General features: G+C 41.1%; 1 protein-coding gene across 6 annotated transcripts in view; it reads right to left on the bottom strand.

Annotated features, from left to right (window-relative positions):
• Window positions 1-21,531, bottom strand: part of LOC129821085 (low-density lipoprotein receptor-related protein 1B-like) — a 458,866-nt gene that overhangs the window by 106,901 nt on the left and 330,434 nt on the right. For all 6 annotated transcript variants that reach the window (XR_008754267.1, XM_055878362.1, XM_055878363.1 and 3 more), the window contains 7 exons: window positions 21,277-21,403; window positions 20,939-21,090; window positions 20,527-20,651; window positions 17,287-17,661; window positions 10,460-10,649; window positions 8,539-8,743; window positions 4,188-4,380 (listed from right to left, as the gene is read on the bottom strand). Coding sequence is in view for 5 of the 6 variants with exons in the window: in XM_055878362.1 (XP_055734337.1) it covers window positions 4,188-4,380; window positions 8,539-8,743; window positions 10,460-10,649; window positions 17,287-17,661; window positions 20,527-20,651; window positions 20,939-21,090; window positions 21,277-21,403 (1,367 nt within the window). In the remaining variant the exon portion in view is untranslated. The remainder of the gene's footprint in view (window positions 1-4,187; window positions 4,381-8,538; window positions 8,744-10,459; window positions 10,650-17,286; window positions 17,662-20,526; window positions 20,652-20,938; window positions 21,091-21,276; window positions 21,404-21,531) is intronic.

Raw genomic sequence — 21,531 nt, forward strand, 5'->3', positions numbered from 1 at the left:
CATGTACAACAAATGTATGCATTAACTGTACTGTAAGTCACTTTGGAAAAAAGTATCTGCTTAGTGGCATTTGAAATAAAGAGCAGTATTCTTTCCTTTAACGTTGCAAGGTGTTACTCATCCTTTTGGCAAGACGGAGAGGTCAGAGGGTGATGTCTGCGATCATTTGTGATGATGAAAAAAATGAGAAGCATCCTCACAGAGGGAGTCAAGCCGTTGGGACGCACTTAAGTCCTTTTCCCAATGTCCTAGTTCTTACATATGCAACACTTCAGAGCCCTCCTCTTCATCTCAATGATACTTTTTTATTCATTAAGTTGCCAGGTTTAGTTTCTTCAAAGCTAAATAAGACCATCCTAATTTATAAAGAGCCCTGGTAGATAAACACACTGCTGTGACTTGTTTAAGTGGAGAACTATAGCAAAGAGAAGACCCCCAAACTAAATTAAACAAACAAATGGAAGCAAATCTATCTAGTCCACATATCTATCAATGACAGCTAAAAACCACCAACAAACATTGTTCACACTAATAGATATATTCTTATCTCCCACATGTCCTATTATTCAGCAACTACAGTAACTTCGGAAAGTATTCAGACCCCATGACTTTTTCCACATTTTATTACATTACAGCCTTATTCTAAAATGGATTAAATAAAAAAAATCCTCAGCAATCTACACACAATACCCTATAATGGCAAAGCGAAAACAGGTTTTTAAACATTTTGGCTAATGTATATAAAATGAAAAAACATATTTACATAAGTATTTGGCCCCTTTACTATGAGACTCAAAATTGAGCTCCGGTTCACCCTGTTTCCATTGATCATCCTTGAGATGTTTCTACAAATTGATTGGAGTTCACCTGTGGTAAGTTCAATTGATTGGACATGATTTGGAAATGCACACACCTGTCTATATAAGGTCAGTTGACAGTGCATGTCAAAGCAAAAACCAAGCCATGAGGTCGAAGGAATTGTCCAGAGAGGACACAATACTGTCTCGGTCCTCTCTGGACAATTCCTTCGACCTCATGGCTTTTGGTTTTTGCAAAAACATTTCTGCAGCATTGAAGGTCCCCAAGAACACAGTTGTCTCCATCATTCTTAAATGGAAGAAGTTTGGAACCACCAAGACTCTTCCTAGAGCTGGTCGCTCAGCCAAACTGAGCAATCAGGGGAGAAGGGCCTTGGTCAGGTAGGTGACCAAGAACCTGATGGTCACTCTGACAGAACTCCAGAGTTCCTCTGTAGAGATGGGAGAACCTTCCAGAAGGACAACCATCTCTGCAGCACTACACCAATCAGGCCTTTATGGTAGAGTGGCCAGACGGAAGCCACTCCTCAGTAAAAGGCACATGACAGCCCTCTTGGAGTTTGCCAAAAGCCACCTAATGACTCTCAGACTATGAGAAACAAGATTCTCTGGTCTGACAAAACCAAGATTGAACTCTGGAGGAACGTCTGGAGGAAACCTGGCACCATTGGCGGTAAGTGCCTTTTCAGATGAGGGAGGACGATTATTTTTCAAAAGGATGGCCTTATTTCTTTTACAGCATATTGGATGACTGTCATTCACATTCCATTCACCCAGATAAATGTAACAGCGATAGGTTTAGGCTACTACGTAATACTCAAATTTTCCATATACCCATCATGAGGTTGCTACAACCTAGCCAATGAATGAAAGTTTACAACGTAGGTGCACACAGGTCGAGAGACAAATTTGATGTGACAGACAGTGACACATGGACAGACAGAGACATTCAATACCGCCTTGCACACTCTTGCCTGCATTTAGCTGATAGTGGGTTTAATCATTAGTTGCAAACAAGAGTTTATATAGTACAAATTGAGGTATGTCTATCCCTGTTTTCTTCCATTTGCTTCTGTTTAAGAAAAGTTTTTCAACAAAATCAATGGAATGAATAGACCTGTAAACACAGTTCACAGTTTCATAGCAGCCACGTTGTATTCCTTCTCGCATTTACATTATGCGCTATCCTCCTTTCACCTCTTCCCTTGCTTGTGGACTTCAATGCACAACACATCAGCTGTATGTGACCAGGCGAAAAAACCTTTCCAAGCCAAACCGCTACACACAGCCTTCACCGTTGTCACCATATTAGCTAAAGTTACATCATAGTTAGCATAGCTAAGAGTATTAACGGGTTAGTAAACAGGCTACTATCATGCAGTAACGTTACAGTGTAAGTATTTACACCGGCGGGCCCCGTTGGCAATAAATTAGTAAAAACAAAAGCTTACCTTGACATGGAAGAGTTCCAGTGTTGGATAGCCATAGCCAGCTAGCTAACATAGCATCCCTCTGTTTGAGCAGGGTGTTTCAGTAGGCTAAACTAGCTAGCTGCATTTGCTAGCTAAGTAAGTGAAACTGAAAAAAAAGATGAAATCTCTCTCTTTCTCTCTTGCTTCTCCTTCATTTAGGAAGAAATTAATTTGCTCAAAACTGTTAAACTGTTTTTTCCTTCTCTCTCTTTGAGTCAACTACTCACCATGTTATGCACTGCAGTGCTAGCTAGCTGTAGCTTATTCTTTCAGTACTAGATCCATTCTCTGATCCTTTGATTGGGCGGACACCATGTCAGTTCATGCTGCAAGAGCTCTGATAGGTTGGAGAACTTCCGGAGGACATCCTCCAACCTTTCATAATTACTGTGCAAGTCTATAAAAAGGGCCTCCCGAGTGGTGCAGTGGTCTACCTGGTTCGAGTCCAGTTCTCTGTTGCAGCCATCCACGACTGGGAGACTCATGGGGCGGTGCACTATTGGCCCAGCGTCGTCCGGGTTAGGGCAGGGTTTGGCTGGCAGGGATGTTCCCGTCCCATCGCCCACTAGCGACTCCAGTGGCGGGCCGGGCGCAATGCACACTGACACGGTCGCTAAGTGTACGGTGCTTCCTCCGACACATTGGTACGGCTGGCTTCCGGGTTAAGCGGGTGTTGTGTCGAAAAGCAGTGCGGCTTGGCTGGGTTGTGTTGCGGAGGACGCATGGCTCTCGACCTTCGCCTCTCCTGAGTCCGTACGGAAGTTTCAGAGATGGGACAGGACTGTAACTATCAATTGGATACCAGGAAATTAGGGAGAAAAAGGGGTAACCCCCCCCAATTTTTTTTTTTATAAATAAAAGTCTATGGAAGGGGGTGAGAACCACGAGCCTCCTAGGTTTTATATTGAAGTCAATGTACTCAGAGGACGGAAGCTAGCTGTCCTCTGGCTACACCATGATGCTACCCTACAGTGCTGTTGAGGATACTGTAGACCTTCTTTGCAAAATAGTATGTTTTAATAAATGATTTGGTGACGTGATTATATTTAGTATAGTTTTATCTAAAAAGGATCACTTTTAAATGTTTAAAAATTTAAAAAATGGTGAAACTCACTGAGGATGGTCCTCCTCCTCTGAGGAGCCTCCACTTCCTCACACCATCACTACGTTGAATAATGGTGGTGGCAGCATCATGCTGTGGGGATGTTTTTCAGCGGCAGGGACTGGGAGACTAGTCAGGATCGAGGCAAAGATGAACGAGAGAACCTTGATGAAAACCTGCTCCAGAGCACTCAGGACCTCAGTGGGACTGGGGCAAAGGTTCACCTTCCAACAGGACAACAACCCTAAGCACACAGCCAAGACCAAACAGGAGTGGCTTCGGGACATGTTTCTGAAGGTTCTTGAGTGGCCAAGCCAGAGCCCGGACTTGAACCCAGTCTAACATACCTGGAGAGACCTGAAAATAGCTGTGCAGCAACACTCCCCATCCAACTGACAGAGATAGAGAGGATCTGCAGAGAAGAATGGGAGAAACACCCCAAATACAGGTATGCCAAGCTTGTAGCGTCATACCCATGAAGACTCGATGCCAAAGGTCTGAATAATAATCTAAATGTGATATTTCAGTTTTATATTTTTTATAAATTACCTACAATTTCTAAAAACCTGTTTTAGCTTTGCCATTATGGGATATTGTGTGTAGATTGAATGAGGAAAAAAAATAGTCTGTAATGTAACAAAATGTGAAAAAAGTCAAGGGTTCTTTACACTTTCCGAAGGCACTGTATATACGTGTATGCACAGCTCAGGCTTCCACACACTCACACATACAAATAAAACATTCACAAACAGCCTCTTTCTCTTTGAGATAAGTAATTCCAGGGAGAATACTCACAGCTGTTGGTGTCGTTTGCTACAGCGATGATTCCCATGGGCTGGTGGGGGATGTCTGATCGCAGTACCTTTGTTTCTCCACCTGTGTACTTGTTGGATCTCAGCACGGCCCTGCGAGCCCAGTCTGACCAGAAGATAAACTCCCCATAAATAGCCAGGCCAAAGAACGTTCCTGGTCCTGACTTCACAATGACCTGTTACAAAGCAGTACATCAGTTAAAGCATTCAGAACTTGGCAGCCATCAAATGCTATGTTATATGTCTACAGTGCCAATATAAAGTCATAGCTAAACCCTCTATCTCCTTGTACTCTACTTAAACACATTATATGATTTTCAAAGACTTCTTATCTGTTACTTCTAAACATCAAATGATTTTGTTTGAAAAACAGATTGCACTAGGAAATTATTCTCTGCGTCATCAACCCCTGTACAGAAAAGCACGCACACACCCCTCCCCGAGGTTAGTGCTTAACCCAGATGTTGACAGAGTAAATGACAGTCTTGTGGAGAGGGAGGCAGGCATACATCAGACAGACGGCTCCCTTCGGGAGTCTCACTCTGCTTTCCTACAGCTCTGTAGTCTCAGCCATTAGTGGGACACGCTTGTAACCAACACATTAGCCCTGCTACCATACAGGGATTAATAGGACAGGTGTTGATTAAAGGAGCGCAACGTGTTACAGGGAAAACAACTGGCCAGCAGGAGAGAGAGAGAGAGAGAGAAACGACAAGGCCGCCAGAAGGATTTTCACAGAACTTATTGACAATAAATTAGATTAGAGAGGACGCTAGTTTTGTACGCAAGGTCTAAATACTACTGTGTTCCAAATCTCTTAGAGTCTACTTAAAGTACAGTACCAGTCAAAAGTTGAAACACCTACTCATTCAAAGGTTTTTCTTAATTTTTATTATTTTCTACATTGTAGAATAATAGTGAAGACATCAAAACTATGAAATAGCACATATGGAATCATGTAGTAACCAAAAAAGTGTTAAACAAATATTTTACATTTCAGATTCTTCAAAGTAGCCACCCTTTGCCTTGATGACAGCTTTGCACACTCTTGGCATTCTCTCAACCAGCTTCATGAAGTAGTCATCTGGAATGCATTTCAATGAACAGGTGTACCTTGTTAAAAGTACATTTGTGGAATTTCTTTCCTTCTTAATACGTTTGAGACAATCAGTTGTGTTAAGGTAGGGGTGGTATACAAACGATAACCCTATTTGGCAAAAGACCAAATCCATATTATGACAAGATCAGCTCAAATAAGCAAAGAGAAATGACAGTCCATCATTACTTTAAGACATAAAGGTCAGTCAATACGGAACATTTTCATCAAGTGTTATTGCAAAAACCATCAAGCGCTATGATGAAACTGGCTCTCATGAAGACCGACACAGGAAAGGAATACACAGAGATACCTCTGCTGCAGAGGATAAGTTCATTAGAGTTAATTGCGCCTCAGATTGCAGCCCAAATAAATGCTTCACAGAGTTCAAGTAACAGACATCTCAAAATCAACAGTTCAGAGGACACAGCGTGAATCAGGCCTTCGTGGTTGAATTGCAGCAAAGAAACCACTACTAAATGACACAAATTAGAAGAAGAGACTTGCGCAAAAAACACGAGAAGCATGGACATTAGACTGTGGAAATCTGTCCTATGGTCTGATGAGACACATCTGAGATTTTTGGTTCCAACCGCTATGTCTTTGTGAGACGCAGAGTATGTGAACGAATGATATCTGCATGTGTGGTTCCCACCATGAAGCATGGTGGAGGAGTTGTGATTGTGTGAAGGGGGGGGCATTGTGAATTTATTTAGAATTCAAGGCACACTTATCCAGCATGGCTACCACAGCATTCTGCAGCGATGCGCCATCCCATCTGGTTTGTCCTTAGTGGGACTGTCATTTGTTTTGCAAAAGGACGCTGACCGAGCACACCGCCAGGCTGTGTAAGGGCTATTTGATTAAGGAGAGAAATGGAGCGCTGCATCAGATGATCTGGCCTCCACAATCACCCGACCTCAACCCAATTGAGATGGTTTGGGATGAGTTGAACCACAGAATAAAGGAAAAGCAGCCAACAAGTGCTCAGGATATGTAAGAACTCATTCAAAACTGCTGGAAAATATGGAATCTGGTCGAGGGAATGCCAAGAGTGTGCAAAGCTGTCATCAAGGCAAAGGGTGGCTACTTTAAAATATCTAAAATATAAAATATAATTTGATTTGTTTAACACTTTTTTGGTTACTACATGATTCCATATGTGTTATTTCATAGTTTTAATGTCTTCATTATTATTCTACAATGTAGAAAATAGTTTAAAAAAAACCTTGAATGACTAGTTGTGTCCAAACTTTTGACTGGTACTGTATATGTATGTCCTGAGTATATTGAACATACCATAAGTACTTTATTACTTGCAATGCTCATATCTAAGCTCTCAATAATGTTTATAAGTATGTAAATTTATATGAAACGTCACACAATTTAGTAATGTCTGATTAAATTCATGTTTGGAGCGGCAGGTAGCCTAGTGGTTAGAGCGTTGGGCCAGTAACCGAAAGGTTGCTGGATTGAATCCCCAGGCTGATATGGTAAACATCTGTCATTCTGCCCATGAACAAGGCAGTTAACCCATTGTTCCCCAGTAGGCCGTCATTGCAAATAAGAATTTGTTCTTAACTGACTTGCCTAGTTAAATAAAGGTTACATTTTAAATTGAAACATCACATTCTTCAAAAGCAATTTAATTCAGAAAATTGTCATTATTTTGGGATTTGGGATGGTCATAAATCTTGAAAATCATTTTCAGTGATCATATAGCCACAAGCTTACCACGCTTGAGTACCAGTTCTTAATTAGTATTTAGTCTCTTCACACCTAAAAGGTTGTCTTTTCACTGCCTGAATGTGTTAACATCTTATCCCCATCACATACTCAAGCGGGCTCTCTAGGCTTTCGTCAGCATGGGTAATGACACAACAGTTCCACTTAAAATGCCACAGTGGAGTGTGGAGGGCAAGTGGGCCTTTAGAGCTCGCTGCTGTACTCTGTGTTCATCTCATGTCTGTCAGAGCAGAAGGGGGGAAAGGGGTGTCACACAGTCACAGTGTTGGCTGTCAGGCTGTAATGACACTCCCAGATCCCTGGGCTGGAGGAGCCATACAGTACAACTCTGCACCACCCTGCCCCCATACTGCCCCGCATCGCCACCACACCATCACACATAATGGCAGGAAGCTCTCCCTCTCCCTCCCTCCCACCACTGCTCTGTTGATAATCCGTTAGCTCTGCTTAATTTTCACATTCTAATTGGGACAGTGACGGGCACTCCTCCACAGGGCTCTTCTGTGTGAGCTTTCATTAGCAGGAGAAAGACTGCAGGCGGGGAATGCGGGAACCCAAAGGATGTGACTTTTGTGATGCACAACCCTGCTTTTGCAAACATATGGGTAACAAATTGAGATGGGTCAAGGTCCTCAGTCACATAGATCGTGTCAAGCACAAATTTTAAACCGTCGGCAAAGAGGAGAGCCAAATTGTAATGTAATCCCTTATATGCTGGGGATACATATCCTGGATTTTCACCACTATGAATATATATTATGCATGGCACCTCTCACGGATAAAATTAGACCGACCCTCTTTCTGAGCTCCTTTACTTTTGAAGGGAAATTACTTCTATAATTAAGTAAACCATTCACTCTGTCTTTTGAGATATAATATATGAAAAGAATGCTGAGAGGTATTACAGAAGCTGTCCATTGTATTACGGCTAAAATGCCATCAGGCTCAACAGGAATGGGAGATAATGTAACGGGTATAAAATGAGTCCCATCTCAGTTTAAGGGGACATAATACTTTGACATTTCAGCAGAGAATCATTGCCTTTGTGTCTACCATGTTTCAAATATCATTTCTCTCCTCCATAGAAAGCTACGGCCCGTGACAACGTCAGAACACATGTTGGTTCAACAAGAAGTAATTGCCTTTTTGAACTGCCTATACTTTTGGTCCTTAGTGAGATTCAATCAATACGTCTAAATTCTGTGGTCTTTTCTACAGACCAAGTCAAACAAGCTGCAGCATGTCATGCATGATAAGAGGGGACATTCATTAGAACGTGTTAATAAAATGCCATGATGTTATTCATTCTATGACTTAAGTTCAGCCCTTATGGCTGTTTTCCAGGACACAGATTAAACCTAGTCCTGGACTAAAAAGCATGCTTAATCTCCATTAAAAGTGCTTTGTAATCCAGCCCATGGTGTAACATAGTGTAACTGTGATAGTATTAAGAGTGGCATACATATGGAATCTTCATGTTGGTCATACTCACATATCTGTGTGAGCCGTCGTAATCACACCTCTCTATCTTCCCCAGACTTCCATCAGAGAAGTAGATCTTCTCAGCTTTGTGGTCGATGGTGAGTCCGTTAGGAGTGAGGATGTCTGTGCTGACGATCACCTTCATGTTGTTTCCTGCCAGGGTGGACCTCATAATACTGGGACGCTGCTCGTTCCAGTTAGTCCAGAACATCAGGCTGAAATAAACATTCAAAAACCTACTATTAACTAGATGAACATTTGAGAAACCACCTCAAAGAAGTCAGTTGACTGGGAACAGGAAAGATGGATAGTAAAAGTATGTTTTTTTTCTTTTAATAGTCTTTTATCTCAAGTCTAAAAGCAATTTCCACCTTCACTGCAAACAGATGTAACCCAGATTCGATATCTCTTTATGCACATTTTCCCTCAGACATATTTACACCCCCTCAGTGAGGAGGACAAAACAAATGTTCTCTGAAATTGAATCAGGGGAGTGTATGATGGCTTAAATAGGACTGCAATTGTAACCTGTCAAGCTCCTTGCCTTTCTTTGTAGGGTAAAATAAACACTAATCACTGTAAGAATTATTCATAGGCAGGCGTTCTATATTGCCTGTTGCTCTATCTGGTTGTGTCACTCCTGTTATCTAGTGATCCCATAACTCACGATGGCCTGCATGACCTGTCATCTGCTCCTCATTTTGTGTCGGCTGTGTTAGCATTGCCTTGCAGGAGCTACTGCAGCTCCCATCTCTGATAAGGCGCTGCCTCAGTTTCAGTTTTGCTACTCAATGAATGCTAGACAGAATGTGTATTTACATTTCTTTGAGCTGACTACTAAGAATATTACAAATTACATTCGTGTGGGAGTGTAAATAAATGGAAGATCTATCTGAAGTAGGTTTTGCTATATAAAAGGAATCTGTGAATTGTATTGCAGTGTACAACAGTTATAGATACGATACTGAGCACTGAAAGTAGAGGGCTTATATCCTCATTCAAACTACAAGAGATTGTTTCAAAGTTAAACAATCAATACTTTTGAAGTTCTTAGCAAAGGTTGAACTTGGAGATAGGCCTAGATATGGTTATCCTGGATCCTCCCTACAGTAGAATATGTTTACAACATTGAAAGTCTGTATTGATTCATAGGGGCTAGTAAGAATATGTCAGAGTGCTAATTTATTATAGCAGATGAAATTCAAATTAGCAGCATTCTGGAGTTTGTTTGAAAACTTGCCAAATTACGAACTAAACGCATACACACTAAGATCAAGAGTTTAATTAGTTTGTGATGTCTGGGTCAGCATTCCACGATAACCATCTTGGCGTGTAATTACCGTAGATTGAGACGTGCTTTTATTTCTTAATGGATATAACATGAACATTTGTTAGTTATTGTGAAAGCACTGCAGGCAGTATTTCTTGAAATGGGAGTGTGTCAAACCAATTAGATGTCTCTCCTTCACTACACCGTGGAGATACAATCTTCTCTACAGAATTGAATACATACTGTATGGGTCGTACAATTATACTGATTGCTCTAACAAAACGTCCACTAAGGTCTGTATAAGAAATTAACTTAGTTAGATGGAATTATCTTAAGACAGCAATACATTTCTCTCTGTCCAAGGAGGCATGTCTTGTGTTGCAATGCACCCAATATTGTTGTGAGCTTATATATCTGTTGAGCAAAGGCATACAACCATAGCCTCAGGCATAGAATGACATACTGCATCTGAAGTAGTAGCTACGGAACTACAGTTGGGTGGTATACAAATTCAGATATGATTTAGCAACAAACTATTAAAAAGACCAGCCTGGTCCCAGATGTGGTTGTGCTGTCTTGCCAACTCCTATGTTGTGACAATGACCATGGCAGTTGGCAATACCAGGTTATTGGGAGACTGAGTACAACCAGAACCACATACTTTTGGCACTCATTCAGGGCGAGGACATGGGGGTGGTCGTCTTCAGAGAGTGTGACCACAGCGTCTCTGCTGAAGGAACCCGGTCGGCTTTGGTCCACGCTGTGCCTGGTGATGCTGGAGGTGGTAGAGCTGGTCCAGTACAGAGTGTCCCAGGCACGGTGGTACGCCAACCCCTCCACTGAACCCACATCTGGGGGTACACAGACATGAGCGTCACCATGATCATCCAACCATCCAGCCTCCACTAATTCATTGTAAATTCTAACATGTAATGGACATGGCATTAATCAACTGGTAATACATGCAGTACATTTGACTCTACTGATACAGGTGGACAGAACAAAGCCAATGTTTTTTTTAGATGAAATGTTAACTTGCACATACCACCATGCTTCTTTCATTTGCAGTGTAGGGCAGTGTTTCCCTACTCTGGTCCTCGAGTACCCCCAACAGCACACAATTTTGTTGCAGCCCCGGAAAAGCACACCTGATCAACTATTAATAAGTTGAATCATGTGAGTTTGTCTGGGGCTACAACAAAAATGTGTGTTGTTGGGGGTACTCAAGGGCTGAAGTTGGAAAACACTGGTGTAGGGAATTACAGCCACAAAGTTGAATTCATTGTAACTCCTGCACACACACAATATAAACTCTGCACATTGTGTAATATAATGACAAATCCACCAATGTCACATCCACCTGCTCATTGGAAATACTTAAAGCTGCAATACTTTTTGGCCAACCCGACCAAATTCACATAGAAATGGGAGTTATAGAACTGTAATTTGCAATGAAAGCAAGTCTAAGACACTGTAGATCTGTTCTATGTGAGCTATTTCAATGCTCCCTTTAAGTTTTGTTATTGCGTCTTTTACTTTCGGTTTTGAACACAAGCTTCAAACAGCTGAAAATGCAATATTTTTGGTTCCTGAAAATATATTTCACAGCAGTTTAGATGGTACAATTATTCTCTAAGTGCTTGTTTTGTCGCATAAACTGAAATTAGGCGAACTTTTCAAATATTAGCAACCAGGAAACGGCTGATCGATTTCTGCATATTGCACCTTTAAACGGAATATACGAGGCATTAATCACCCGTAATACACGCAGTGCATCTGATGCCACTGGCACAGCTGATAGACATTGACAAGTCCAAACAAACATAATTCCAGGAAAATACGAAGTAAACTGAAATCCATATATCCATACAGGGCATTGGGGAGTCTCTGCCAAAAAACGTTGTTGTTCATACATCAACTGAAAAAATATTGAGTTGACATATTCCAGGTGTCTCATTCATTGATTGAATTTCTACTGTTATCTTAGTGAGCAGGGATATTTGAATGGCAATTCAAAAGTGACCAAAAATACCAAATTAAATCAAATAAATAGATACGGATACAGTATGTGCTTGGCATGAAAATATGGTTGATCAGAGTACTAGGACAAACATAAAGAACATGTTTGTCCTAACAGGACAAAGCACACATATTTCTGTCCTTGCTTTGCACTAAAACATCTGGCATTTTTACTGAACCATTGGTAAGGTGCTTGGATAAAACATGAACACCTTAATTCTATCCTATAACTCCAACTCAATGGCACATATACTCTACAATCTCCTCTGGATGGAGTGTTTAATTGGTCTTAATGGTGAACATGTGATCAATTCTAGAGATACGTGCTGAATCCAGTGCTTTCTAGAAGCCATAAACCATACATACATAATACTCAAGGCACTATCTGAGTCAGCTCGATTGCTAATTAATTGTTTGCAATAAAAGGCAACTGACAGCTTGGTTTTCTGGAAATCGTTGGGAGTGGCCAGGGAGTAATTAATGGAGGACATGGAGTTTCATTAGGGAAATATGGATGATTAACATCTTCACCCTTCTTCAATGACAGGGTAAGCAGTAAAACTTTGTGGAGAAGAAGGATAGAAGGGGGAGAAGAGGGATAGGAGATGGAGGTAGAGAAGACGGTAAAGGAGACGGAGAGGGTGGAGAGGATGGAGAGTCTGAATTTGATAATTGTTTTGACGAATAACCAGAGTCCTGAATCCAACCAACTATGACCAGTGAGTTAAATAATAATAGTAGCTAAGCTAAAATAAAGGCAATGGATGCTTTAGTGCTAAATTAATCACGCCAACTCTACACCTGAACAGTCTAGGCATGAAGAGGACAACAAATTACACAAAGAGGTGCAGAGAAGGATATCAAACACATAGACCAACTTGACATTTACCAGCCACATAACTTTCTTTATTCAGCGCTTCTTTTAAAAATGACAATAGCTCCTCTTGGTCAAAGCCAAAATAAATCATCTCTCTCCAGTCACTCTGTCTGTCTGTATGTCTGTCTGTCTGTCAGTTTTGCCAACAGTAGAACATGGTGGGGACGTGGATCAGTGGACTCCCACTGTTCTCCCAGAATATGAGGGGTGAGTGAGTGACTTGAGCTCCCATCTCAGAGGAGACTTTAGAGAGAGGCAGAAGATGCTAAGCGTGCAGAACAGAGGCTTTCCCTGCTCATCTGCCTCCACTCAGCCTTATCTAGCCCAGATTGAGTGGGTTAGAGAGGGAGGACAGACAAGGGCTCTGATGCCTCTTCTCCTGCCATCTAGAATGACTGACTGACTGGCAGGCTAAAAAAAGGTCCATGTGTTATGAATTACATTATTTCACATTCTCTATGAATTTATTTATTCAAGCTAAATAAAGATAGTTTGAATTTATCTGTGGAAGATGCCATTTTCACAAGCCCCATGTGTCCTATAAATGCACTTAATCCCCAAATACCCTAAATACTTATTATTTTATGCAGACGCTGTTTCTTGCAAAACTGCTCACCTTAGCCAGCTAATCCTGTAGTGAAAGCTGCAAATGCTGCTCTGCTGGCCAGAGTGGTCAATATACCTTGTATCACTCTCTCTGGCCACTTATTTATGTTTTGGTCTGAATGTGCTGAAAATGAAAGCAGGGTAATTTTCTCTATCAATAGTAAGACCTAAAAAACATCCCCCATTGTAACCATCTTATTTGACAGTTAAATGGGTCCCATTTAGGACAAGAAGAATAGAGGTGGCCATTACAATACTCTATACTTGATGGAGTATGCATTGAAGCCACACAATACATCAAGGACGCGGCCACTTTATTCTCCACAAATGGCTTTTCACAAATGGCTGCTGAGAGGCAAGCTGCAGACCCTGATTTCATATCATACAGCAGGACCTTCATTTCACATCCTTGACTTAGAACCCTGCCCAGCAAACAAGGAACATTCCCAGAACATTAGCTAAGATTCCCATTAAGTTCTAGATAGTGTTTTATCTAACATTAGAATGATAACATCCCAAAAACATTCAAATAATATTTTTAATAACACATATTTTTATGTTTGAAATTAAATATCCAAGTAATGTTCTCCTAAAATTCCCCAAAATGCACAACATCTGCAACAACCACCAAAGAACATTCCCCAAAAGTTCTCATTAGGTTTCCAGGTAATGCAATTACACAATGTACAGTAGCAGCAATGTTTTCCCAGCAAACCAAATTTGGTTCTGTGCAAGTTCCCAGAACATTCGTTAGGTTGTGGCAAATGTTATCATAACACAAAAACTGTCCAGTCGTGCTGATGATTATACGTTTCCATAAAACATTCGCCTATTATTGCAAGAATGTTCCCACAACACATTTTATCTGTTCTTTAGCGGTTCACAGAATGCTTCATTAGGTTGTGGGAACAGTCTGGTGGGAACATTGTGGGTACAAAACACAAACACTGTCCAGTTGCGCGGATGATTATATAATGTTTCTTTAAGGGTGCAAAAAACACCTGACGTTACAAGAACGTTCCCAAAACAAGACATTTTATGTTATTTAAAAGCTCCTAAAACATTTCTTTAGGTTGTGGGAACATTATGGGGATATAACAGGAGATAGGTTCCCAAAACACTAAAACTGTCCAGTTGTGCTGACATTCAAATAACGTGCACAAAACACTCCTTTGATGTTGCAAGAATGTTGACAGAACAGCCTTTCTGAGTTCTTTAAAGGTTCCCAAAACATTTAATTAGGTTGTGGTAACAGTGTGGGTACATTACAAGAGATGTCTGGGATGTTGGAAGACTATTCTTGTGATATTCACGAAAGTTGCACAGAACATTCACACAATGTCCAAATAAGCCAGTTTTTATGATGTTCATAGCATATTTGTTTTAGGTTTAACATAATATTCCATAGACATTCACGCAATATACATTTGACCTTGTCTTGGAAGTCCTCAGAACATTTAAAAAATGTGGATTTTAGGACTGTATTGTAGGCTCACTACAAGGTGATATAGACACACATGGCATTTACTTTTAATTTATAGGACATTTGAACAGCACTTAAATCATACACAAACCAATTTTGTTGTGTTACAGCCTGAATTCAAAATGGAATTGTTTTCTTACCCATCTACAAGTGACAAACATGTTTAGACATTTTTGCACTTTTATTGAAAATGAAATACAGAAATCTAATTTACATAAGTATTCACACCCCTGAGTCAATACTATGTAGAACTACCTTCGGCAGTGATTACAGTCTTTCTGGGTAAGTCTCTTCAGAGCATTCCACACCTGGATTTGCAACATTTGCCAAATATTATTTTCTAAATTCTTAAAGCTCTGTCAAGTTGGTTGTTGATCATTGCTAGACAACCAATTTCAGGCCTTGCCATAGATTTTCAAGTAGATTTAAGTCAAAACTGTAACTCTGCTACTCAGGAACATTCACTTTTTTCTTGGTAAGCAACTCCAGTGTAGATTTGGCCTTGTGTTTTAGGTTATTGTCCTCCCGAAAGGTGAATTATTATCCCAGTGTCTGGTGGAAAGCAGATTTAACCAGGTTTTTCTCCAGGATTTTGCCTGTGTTTAGCTCCATTCCGTTTATTTTTTATCCTGAAAAACTCCCCAGTCCTTAACAATTACAAGCATGCCCATAACATGATGCAGCCACCACTATGCTTGAAAATATGGAGAGTGGTACTCAGTAATGAGTTGTATTGGATCTTATTTATTTATTTTTACCCATCTACCATTAGGTGCCATTCTTTGTGAGTCATTGGGAAACCTTGCTAGTCTTTGTGGATTCATCTGTGTTTCAAATCCACTGCTCGACTGAGGGACCTAATTATATGTGTGGGGTACAGCAATGAGGTAGTCATTCAAAAATCATGCAGCTTACTATGTGACATGTTAAGTACATTTTTACTCCTTAACTTATTTAGGCTCAAGACATTTTAGCTTTTAACTTAATACATTTGTAAACATTTTGAAAAACATACTTCCACTTTGACATTATGGGGTATTGTGTGTAGGCCACTGACAAAACATCTCAATTTAATGTATTTAAAATTCAGGCTGTAACACATCATCTGGAAAGTCAAGAGGTGTAAATAATTTCTGAAGGCACTGTAGCCATGGCAGTATGGTCAATCAGGAATGCCATGATTCCTTTTTTGCCTTCTTAGACATAAGTAACCCAGGGAAATACTGGTAACTGGGTGATTCACCACCACTTCACCCATTTCATATGCTGCGTACTTCCACTATCCAAAACTATGAGTTCTGATCTAGGATCACTTTTGCTTTTCAAATAATAAAAATAAGACTGGGAGGGACCATATCAACTATCCTAAAGTAAGAACTATATCGGGTGCGTTTTTGAAATTTAACAGTCAATTTATACACAATGTTTTTTTTTTACAGTTAGCCTGAATTCTGCATTTCAGACTGGATTTATAAATCTGGACAAACAAAATACATCTCTTTTAGTAGATTATATCTGAGCCTCAATTTCACAGTTGTAAAAAAAATAATAATAATTCAGCTCTGCAGCCAGGTCATTAAACCTCTGCACCACCAGTGGATATCTGTGGTATTGTGGGGGGTTTTCTCAGTCTAATTATGATCAATCAGGAAAATGTTTAGCTAGGACTCCGGTACGCAGGCGGGAGCGCTACAGTACCGTAGGTGACGGTAATTCAACATAACGTTGGATGCCAACCGGAGATAAACCCACAGAAAAAGAGGTGACAACGGTAGCCAGCTAGCTAGGGCAACAGTGGACAGTGTCCTTTTCTCCTGCCTGTCAGGCACTGTTTTCCAGCGCAGTTCTGTTAACGATGGCGAGGGCAGGCATTCGGCAGGCATTAGTGAAGGACACTAGGTGCTAGCTAGTTAGTTAACTAGGACTCCAGTAAAACAGCAAACGGGAAAGGTAGCTAGCTAGCACAATGGTACTGTACTTCGTCCCTAAAAAGCTCAGATAATACTTTTTCCCCCTTTTGACCCACATTTTAATCGCATAGACAATCAGGAAAAATGTAGTGTATCAAAAGAATCACAAGCATGAAGATGGCGTGCTCAATGGGGGGCGTTTATGCACTAACCAATGGGATGCTCGAGGAGGGGCGTTCATGCAGGAATCAATGGGATGCTCGAGGGGGGTTCCTGCAGACATGCAGGAACACCCCGAATTGTGGGCCGCAATCACACACTATTGGCATGACTGGACACTGTTTGTGCCATGAGCACATTTGCCGTGATATAATGAATGTTCTGGGAACTTTTACAGACCCAATTTTGGTTTGCTGGGTGCATTACAACAAGATCAATATTTTGAGGAAAAAAATGAATGTACTTCAAACTCATACAAATATGTGTTCTGTAAGGCATAAACTTATATATGCAAACTTGTAAACAAACAGACATGCATTAAATTCAAAATATAAAACATCAATCCAAAACTATAAAAAGTAAACAGCACTCACTTTCGGCTATGACAGATCGTCCTGTCCAGTCGTCATTAATCATCTGGATATTCCCAAAATGGATGTCGCTGAAGAAGATGCGATTGGTTCCTCCACCGTTTTTCTGGCGGTAATCAAAGGTCAGCGCTATGACGTTCTTGAAGTAGTCGGGCCTCTCGAAGGGCTGGACGGGCGAGTTGAGGTCGTTCTCGTCTGAGAGGTGGATGCTCTTCAGTAGGGTTCTCTCAGAATAGAGCAGGTAGCCCTCGTAGCGCTCGCAGGCGAAGCCATCTTCTGCCAGGTGGCCATGGGCACAGGAACAAGTCCTACGTCCGCTACCCAGGTGAAAGCAGAGCTGCTGACAGCCCCCGTTGCTCCTGGCACATGGGTTGGTACCTATTGTGGCAGAGACAAACACTGTGTTCAAGACTTACTCTACATCCGTTTACTTTCCACTTAGTTTCACGGTTATGAAGTTATCATTGTTATGATAAAATTTATTGTAGTGCCAAAATTAGAAGTGCTAGTGTGATATATATAGATACACACACACAACCAGTCCAACATTTTAGAACACCTACTCATTCAAGGGTTTTTCTTTATTTTTACTATTTTATAAATTGTAGAAAAAGTGAAGACATCAAAACTATGAAATAACACAAATAGAATCATGTAGAAACCAAAAAAGTGTTAAACAAATTAAAATATATTTTATATTTGAGATTCTTCAAATAGCCACCCTTTGCCTTGACGACAGCTTTGCACACTCTTGGCATTCTCTCAACCAGCTTAATGAGAGAGTCACCTGGAATGCCTTTCAATGAACAGGTGTGCCTTGTTAAAAGTCAATTTGTGGAATTTCTTTCCTTCTTAACGCGCTTGAGCCAAAAGTTGTGTTGTGACAAGGTAGGGTGGTATACAGAAGAGCCCCATTTGGTAAAAAACCAAGTCCATATTATGGCAAGAACAGCTCAAATAAGCAAAGAGAAACGACATGGTCAGTCAATGGTCAGTCAATACGGCAAATTTTAAGAACTTTGAAACTTTCTTCAAGTGCAGTCGCAAAAGCCATCAAACGCTATGATGAAACTGGCTCTCATGAGGACCGCCACAGGAAAGGAAGACCCAGAGTTACCTCTGTGTCACGTTCACTGTCTTCAAACTCCCTGTCTTAGATGAGCCAAGGCGCAGGGTGCATGTTATTCCACATTTCTTTTAATCGTAGTGAAACCTTCACAAAAAGAACAGGTAAACAGAAACAAACGTGACACAACCGTGGCACACACAGAAAATAAATAATTACCCACAACATTAAGTGGGAAAAAGGCTGCCTAAGTATGATTCCCAATCAGAGACAACGATAGACAGCTCCCTCTGATTAGGAACCACACTCGTCCAAAAACAAAGAAATATAAAACATAGAATGCCCACCCAAATCACACCCTGACCTAACCAAATAGAGAAATAAAACAGCTCTCTAAGGTCAGGGCGTGACACTCTGCTGCAGAGGATAAGTTCATTAGAGTTACCAGCCTCAGAAATTGCAGCCCAAATAAATGCTTCACAGAGTTCCAGTAACAGACACATCTCAACATCAACTGTTCAGAGGAGGCTGTGTGAATCAGGCCTTCGTGGTGAAATTGATGCAAAGAAACCACTATTTATTGTATTTTCATTTAACCAGGCAAGTCAGTTTAGAACAAATTCTTATTTACAATGACGTCCTACCCCGGTCAAACTCAGAGGACTCCCAATCACAGCCGGATGTGAAGCAGCCTGGATTTGAACCAGGGACTGCATTGACACCTCTTGCACTAGGATGCAGTGCTTTAGACCGCTGCACCTCTCGGGAGCTCTAAGAAGAGACTTGCTTGGGCCAAGAAACACCAGCAATGGACATTAGACCAGTGGAAATTTGTCCTTTGGTCTGATGAGTCCAAATGGAGATTTTTGGTTCCAACCGCCGTGCCTTTGTGTCATTTGCTACACTCGCATTAACATCTGCTAACCATGTGTATGTGACAAATACATTTGATTTGAAGTTTCTTCTTGTACTGTTGCAAAAACCGTCAAGCACTATGATGAAACTGGCTCTCATGAGTACCGCCACAGGAATGGAAGACCCAGAGTTACCTCTGCTGCAGAGGATAAGTTCATTCGAGTTGCCAGCCTCAGATATTGCAGCCCAAATAAATGCTTCACAGAGTTCAAGTAACAGACCCATCTCAGCATCAACTGTTCAGAGGAGACTGCTTGAATCAGGCCTTCATGGTTGAATTGCTGCAAAGAAACCAATACTAAAGGACACCAGTAAGAAGAAGAGACTTGCTTGGGCCAAGAAACATGAGCAATGGACATTAGACCGGTGGAAATTTGTCCTTTGATCTGATGAGTCCAAATTTGAGATATTTGGTTCCAACCGTATAGGTGAACGGATGATCTCCGCATGTGTATTTCCCACCGAAAAGCATGGAGGAGGTGGTGTTATGGTGTGGAGGTGCTTTGCTGGTAACACTGTCAGTGATTTATTTTGAATTCAAGGCACACTTAACCAGCATGGCTACCACAGCATTCTGCAGCGATACGCCATCCCATCTGGTTGGGCTTAGTGGGACTATCATTTGTTTTTCAACCAGACAATGACCGAAAACACACCTCCAGGCTGTGTAAGGGCTATTTTACTAAGAAGTAGAGTGATGGAGTGCTGCATCAGATGACCTGGCCTCCACAATCACCCAAACTCAACCCAATTGAGATGGTTTGAGATGAGTCGGACCGCAGAGTGAAGGAAAAGCAGCCAACAAGTGCTCAGCATATGTGGGAACTCCTTCAAGACTGTTGGAAAAGCATTCCAGGTGAAGCTGGTTGAGAGAATGCCAAGCGTGTGCAAATCTGTCATCAAGGCAAAGGGTGGCTATTTGAAGAATCTCAAATAAAATAATATCTTTAGATTTGTTTTTTGTTACTACATGATTCTATGTGTGTTATTTCATAGTTTTGATGTCTTCACTATCATTCTACACTGTAGAAAATAGTAAACATAAAGAAAAACCCTTGATGTGTTCTAAAACTTTTGAACGATAGTGTTGTCACTTGTGTATAGTACTATACATGCACTGTCTATAACTGCAGTTTTGTATTTCCCTTGTGCTAGATGGCTCCCAATTGATTTTGACCAACACATAGATTAGGAAATGAAACAATGCTGCTGATGACAGTGATGGGTGAGAATCAAAAGGAGCATTAAGTTGAAACCTTAACCTTTCTCCCGGCCTCTATTGAAGACTGTCACATCCTTCAGGTTGACCCCGAGACCACTTCTCATGGTGACTGCCTCACTGGCTTCACTTTTGAAGCCTCGCCGGATAGAACCGTTGGAGTGAGCTCTGAGGACAGAGAGAGAAAGGTTTTAAAAAGTAATCAAGGACACTTTCTTCTTAATTCTTCTTTGATTCTTAAAAGTACTTATCAATTACACTTTATCATACAGAAATGTCATTGATAATGACAGTGAGGTATGCTAATACATTTACATAAATATGGTGCCCCTCATGTAAAAAATACTCCACTGAGGTTCTCCACACTGAGACCTCTGGGATGAAGGGTTAATACCAGGTTAGATGATCAGACTTTACAGCCCAATCTGTGTGCATATAAGGAATTATTAAATTACCTGTCAGACCAGTAAATGTAAGCTCCGAACACGGCCACGGAAAAGAGGTCTACGTTGGCCGCTGACAGTACAATCTCCCTGCTCTCACCCGTCTCAAGGTTGATCCTCTCTATCTTGTCGGTGCGGGCATCACACCAGTATAATCTATTTTCCTGGAAAGTCATTTGAAAATGCACATCACCAGACTATCCCCCTATCCTCTTATGGGGTACATTGGGTACATTATATCCACACAAAGAAGGATGAGGATAGGATGCGGGTATGAAACTACTTTAGGATGAGGTGGATGGATCAGAGCTAATAGGACATGAATGATCAGGAGGTGTCTGGTACTGTACCTCATAGTCTATGGAGATCCCATTGGGCCAGGTAATGCCAGAGTTGACCAGGGTGACCTGATCGGAGCCGTCTAGACGGGCTCGACCTATGCAGGGGCCCTGGCCCCATTCTGTCCAAAACAGATACCTGAGACAGATAGATAGAGGGTGGGTGATAGATAGAGGGAGAGAGCGAGAGGGTGGGGAGAGAGAGAAATAGAGAGGGCAGAGTGGCAAACCCACATAAATTATTAACATCCAACTGGTTGGACAATT

Source organism: Salvelinus fontinalis, chromosome 23 (assembly GCF_029448725.1).
Source record: "Salvelinus fontinalis isolate EN_2023a chromosome 23, ASM2944872v1, whole genome shotgun sequence".
Classification (NCBI taxonomy): domain Eukaryota; kingdom Metazoa; phylum Chordata; class Actinopteri; order Salmoniformes; family Salmonidae; genus Salvelinus; species Salvelinus fontinalis.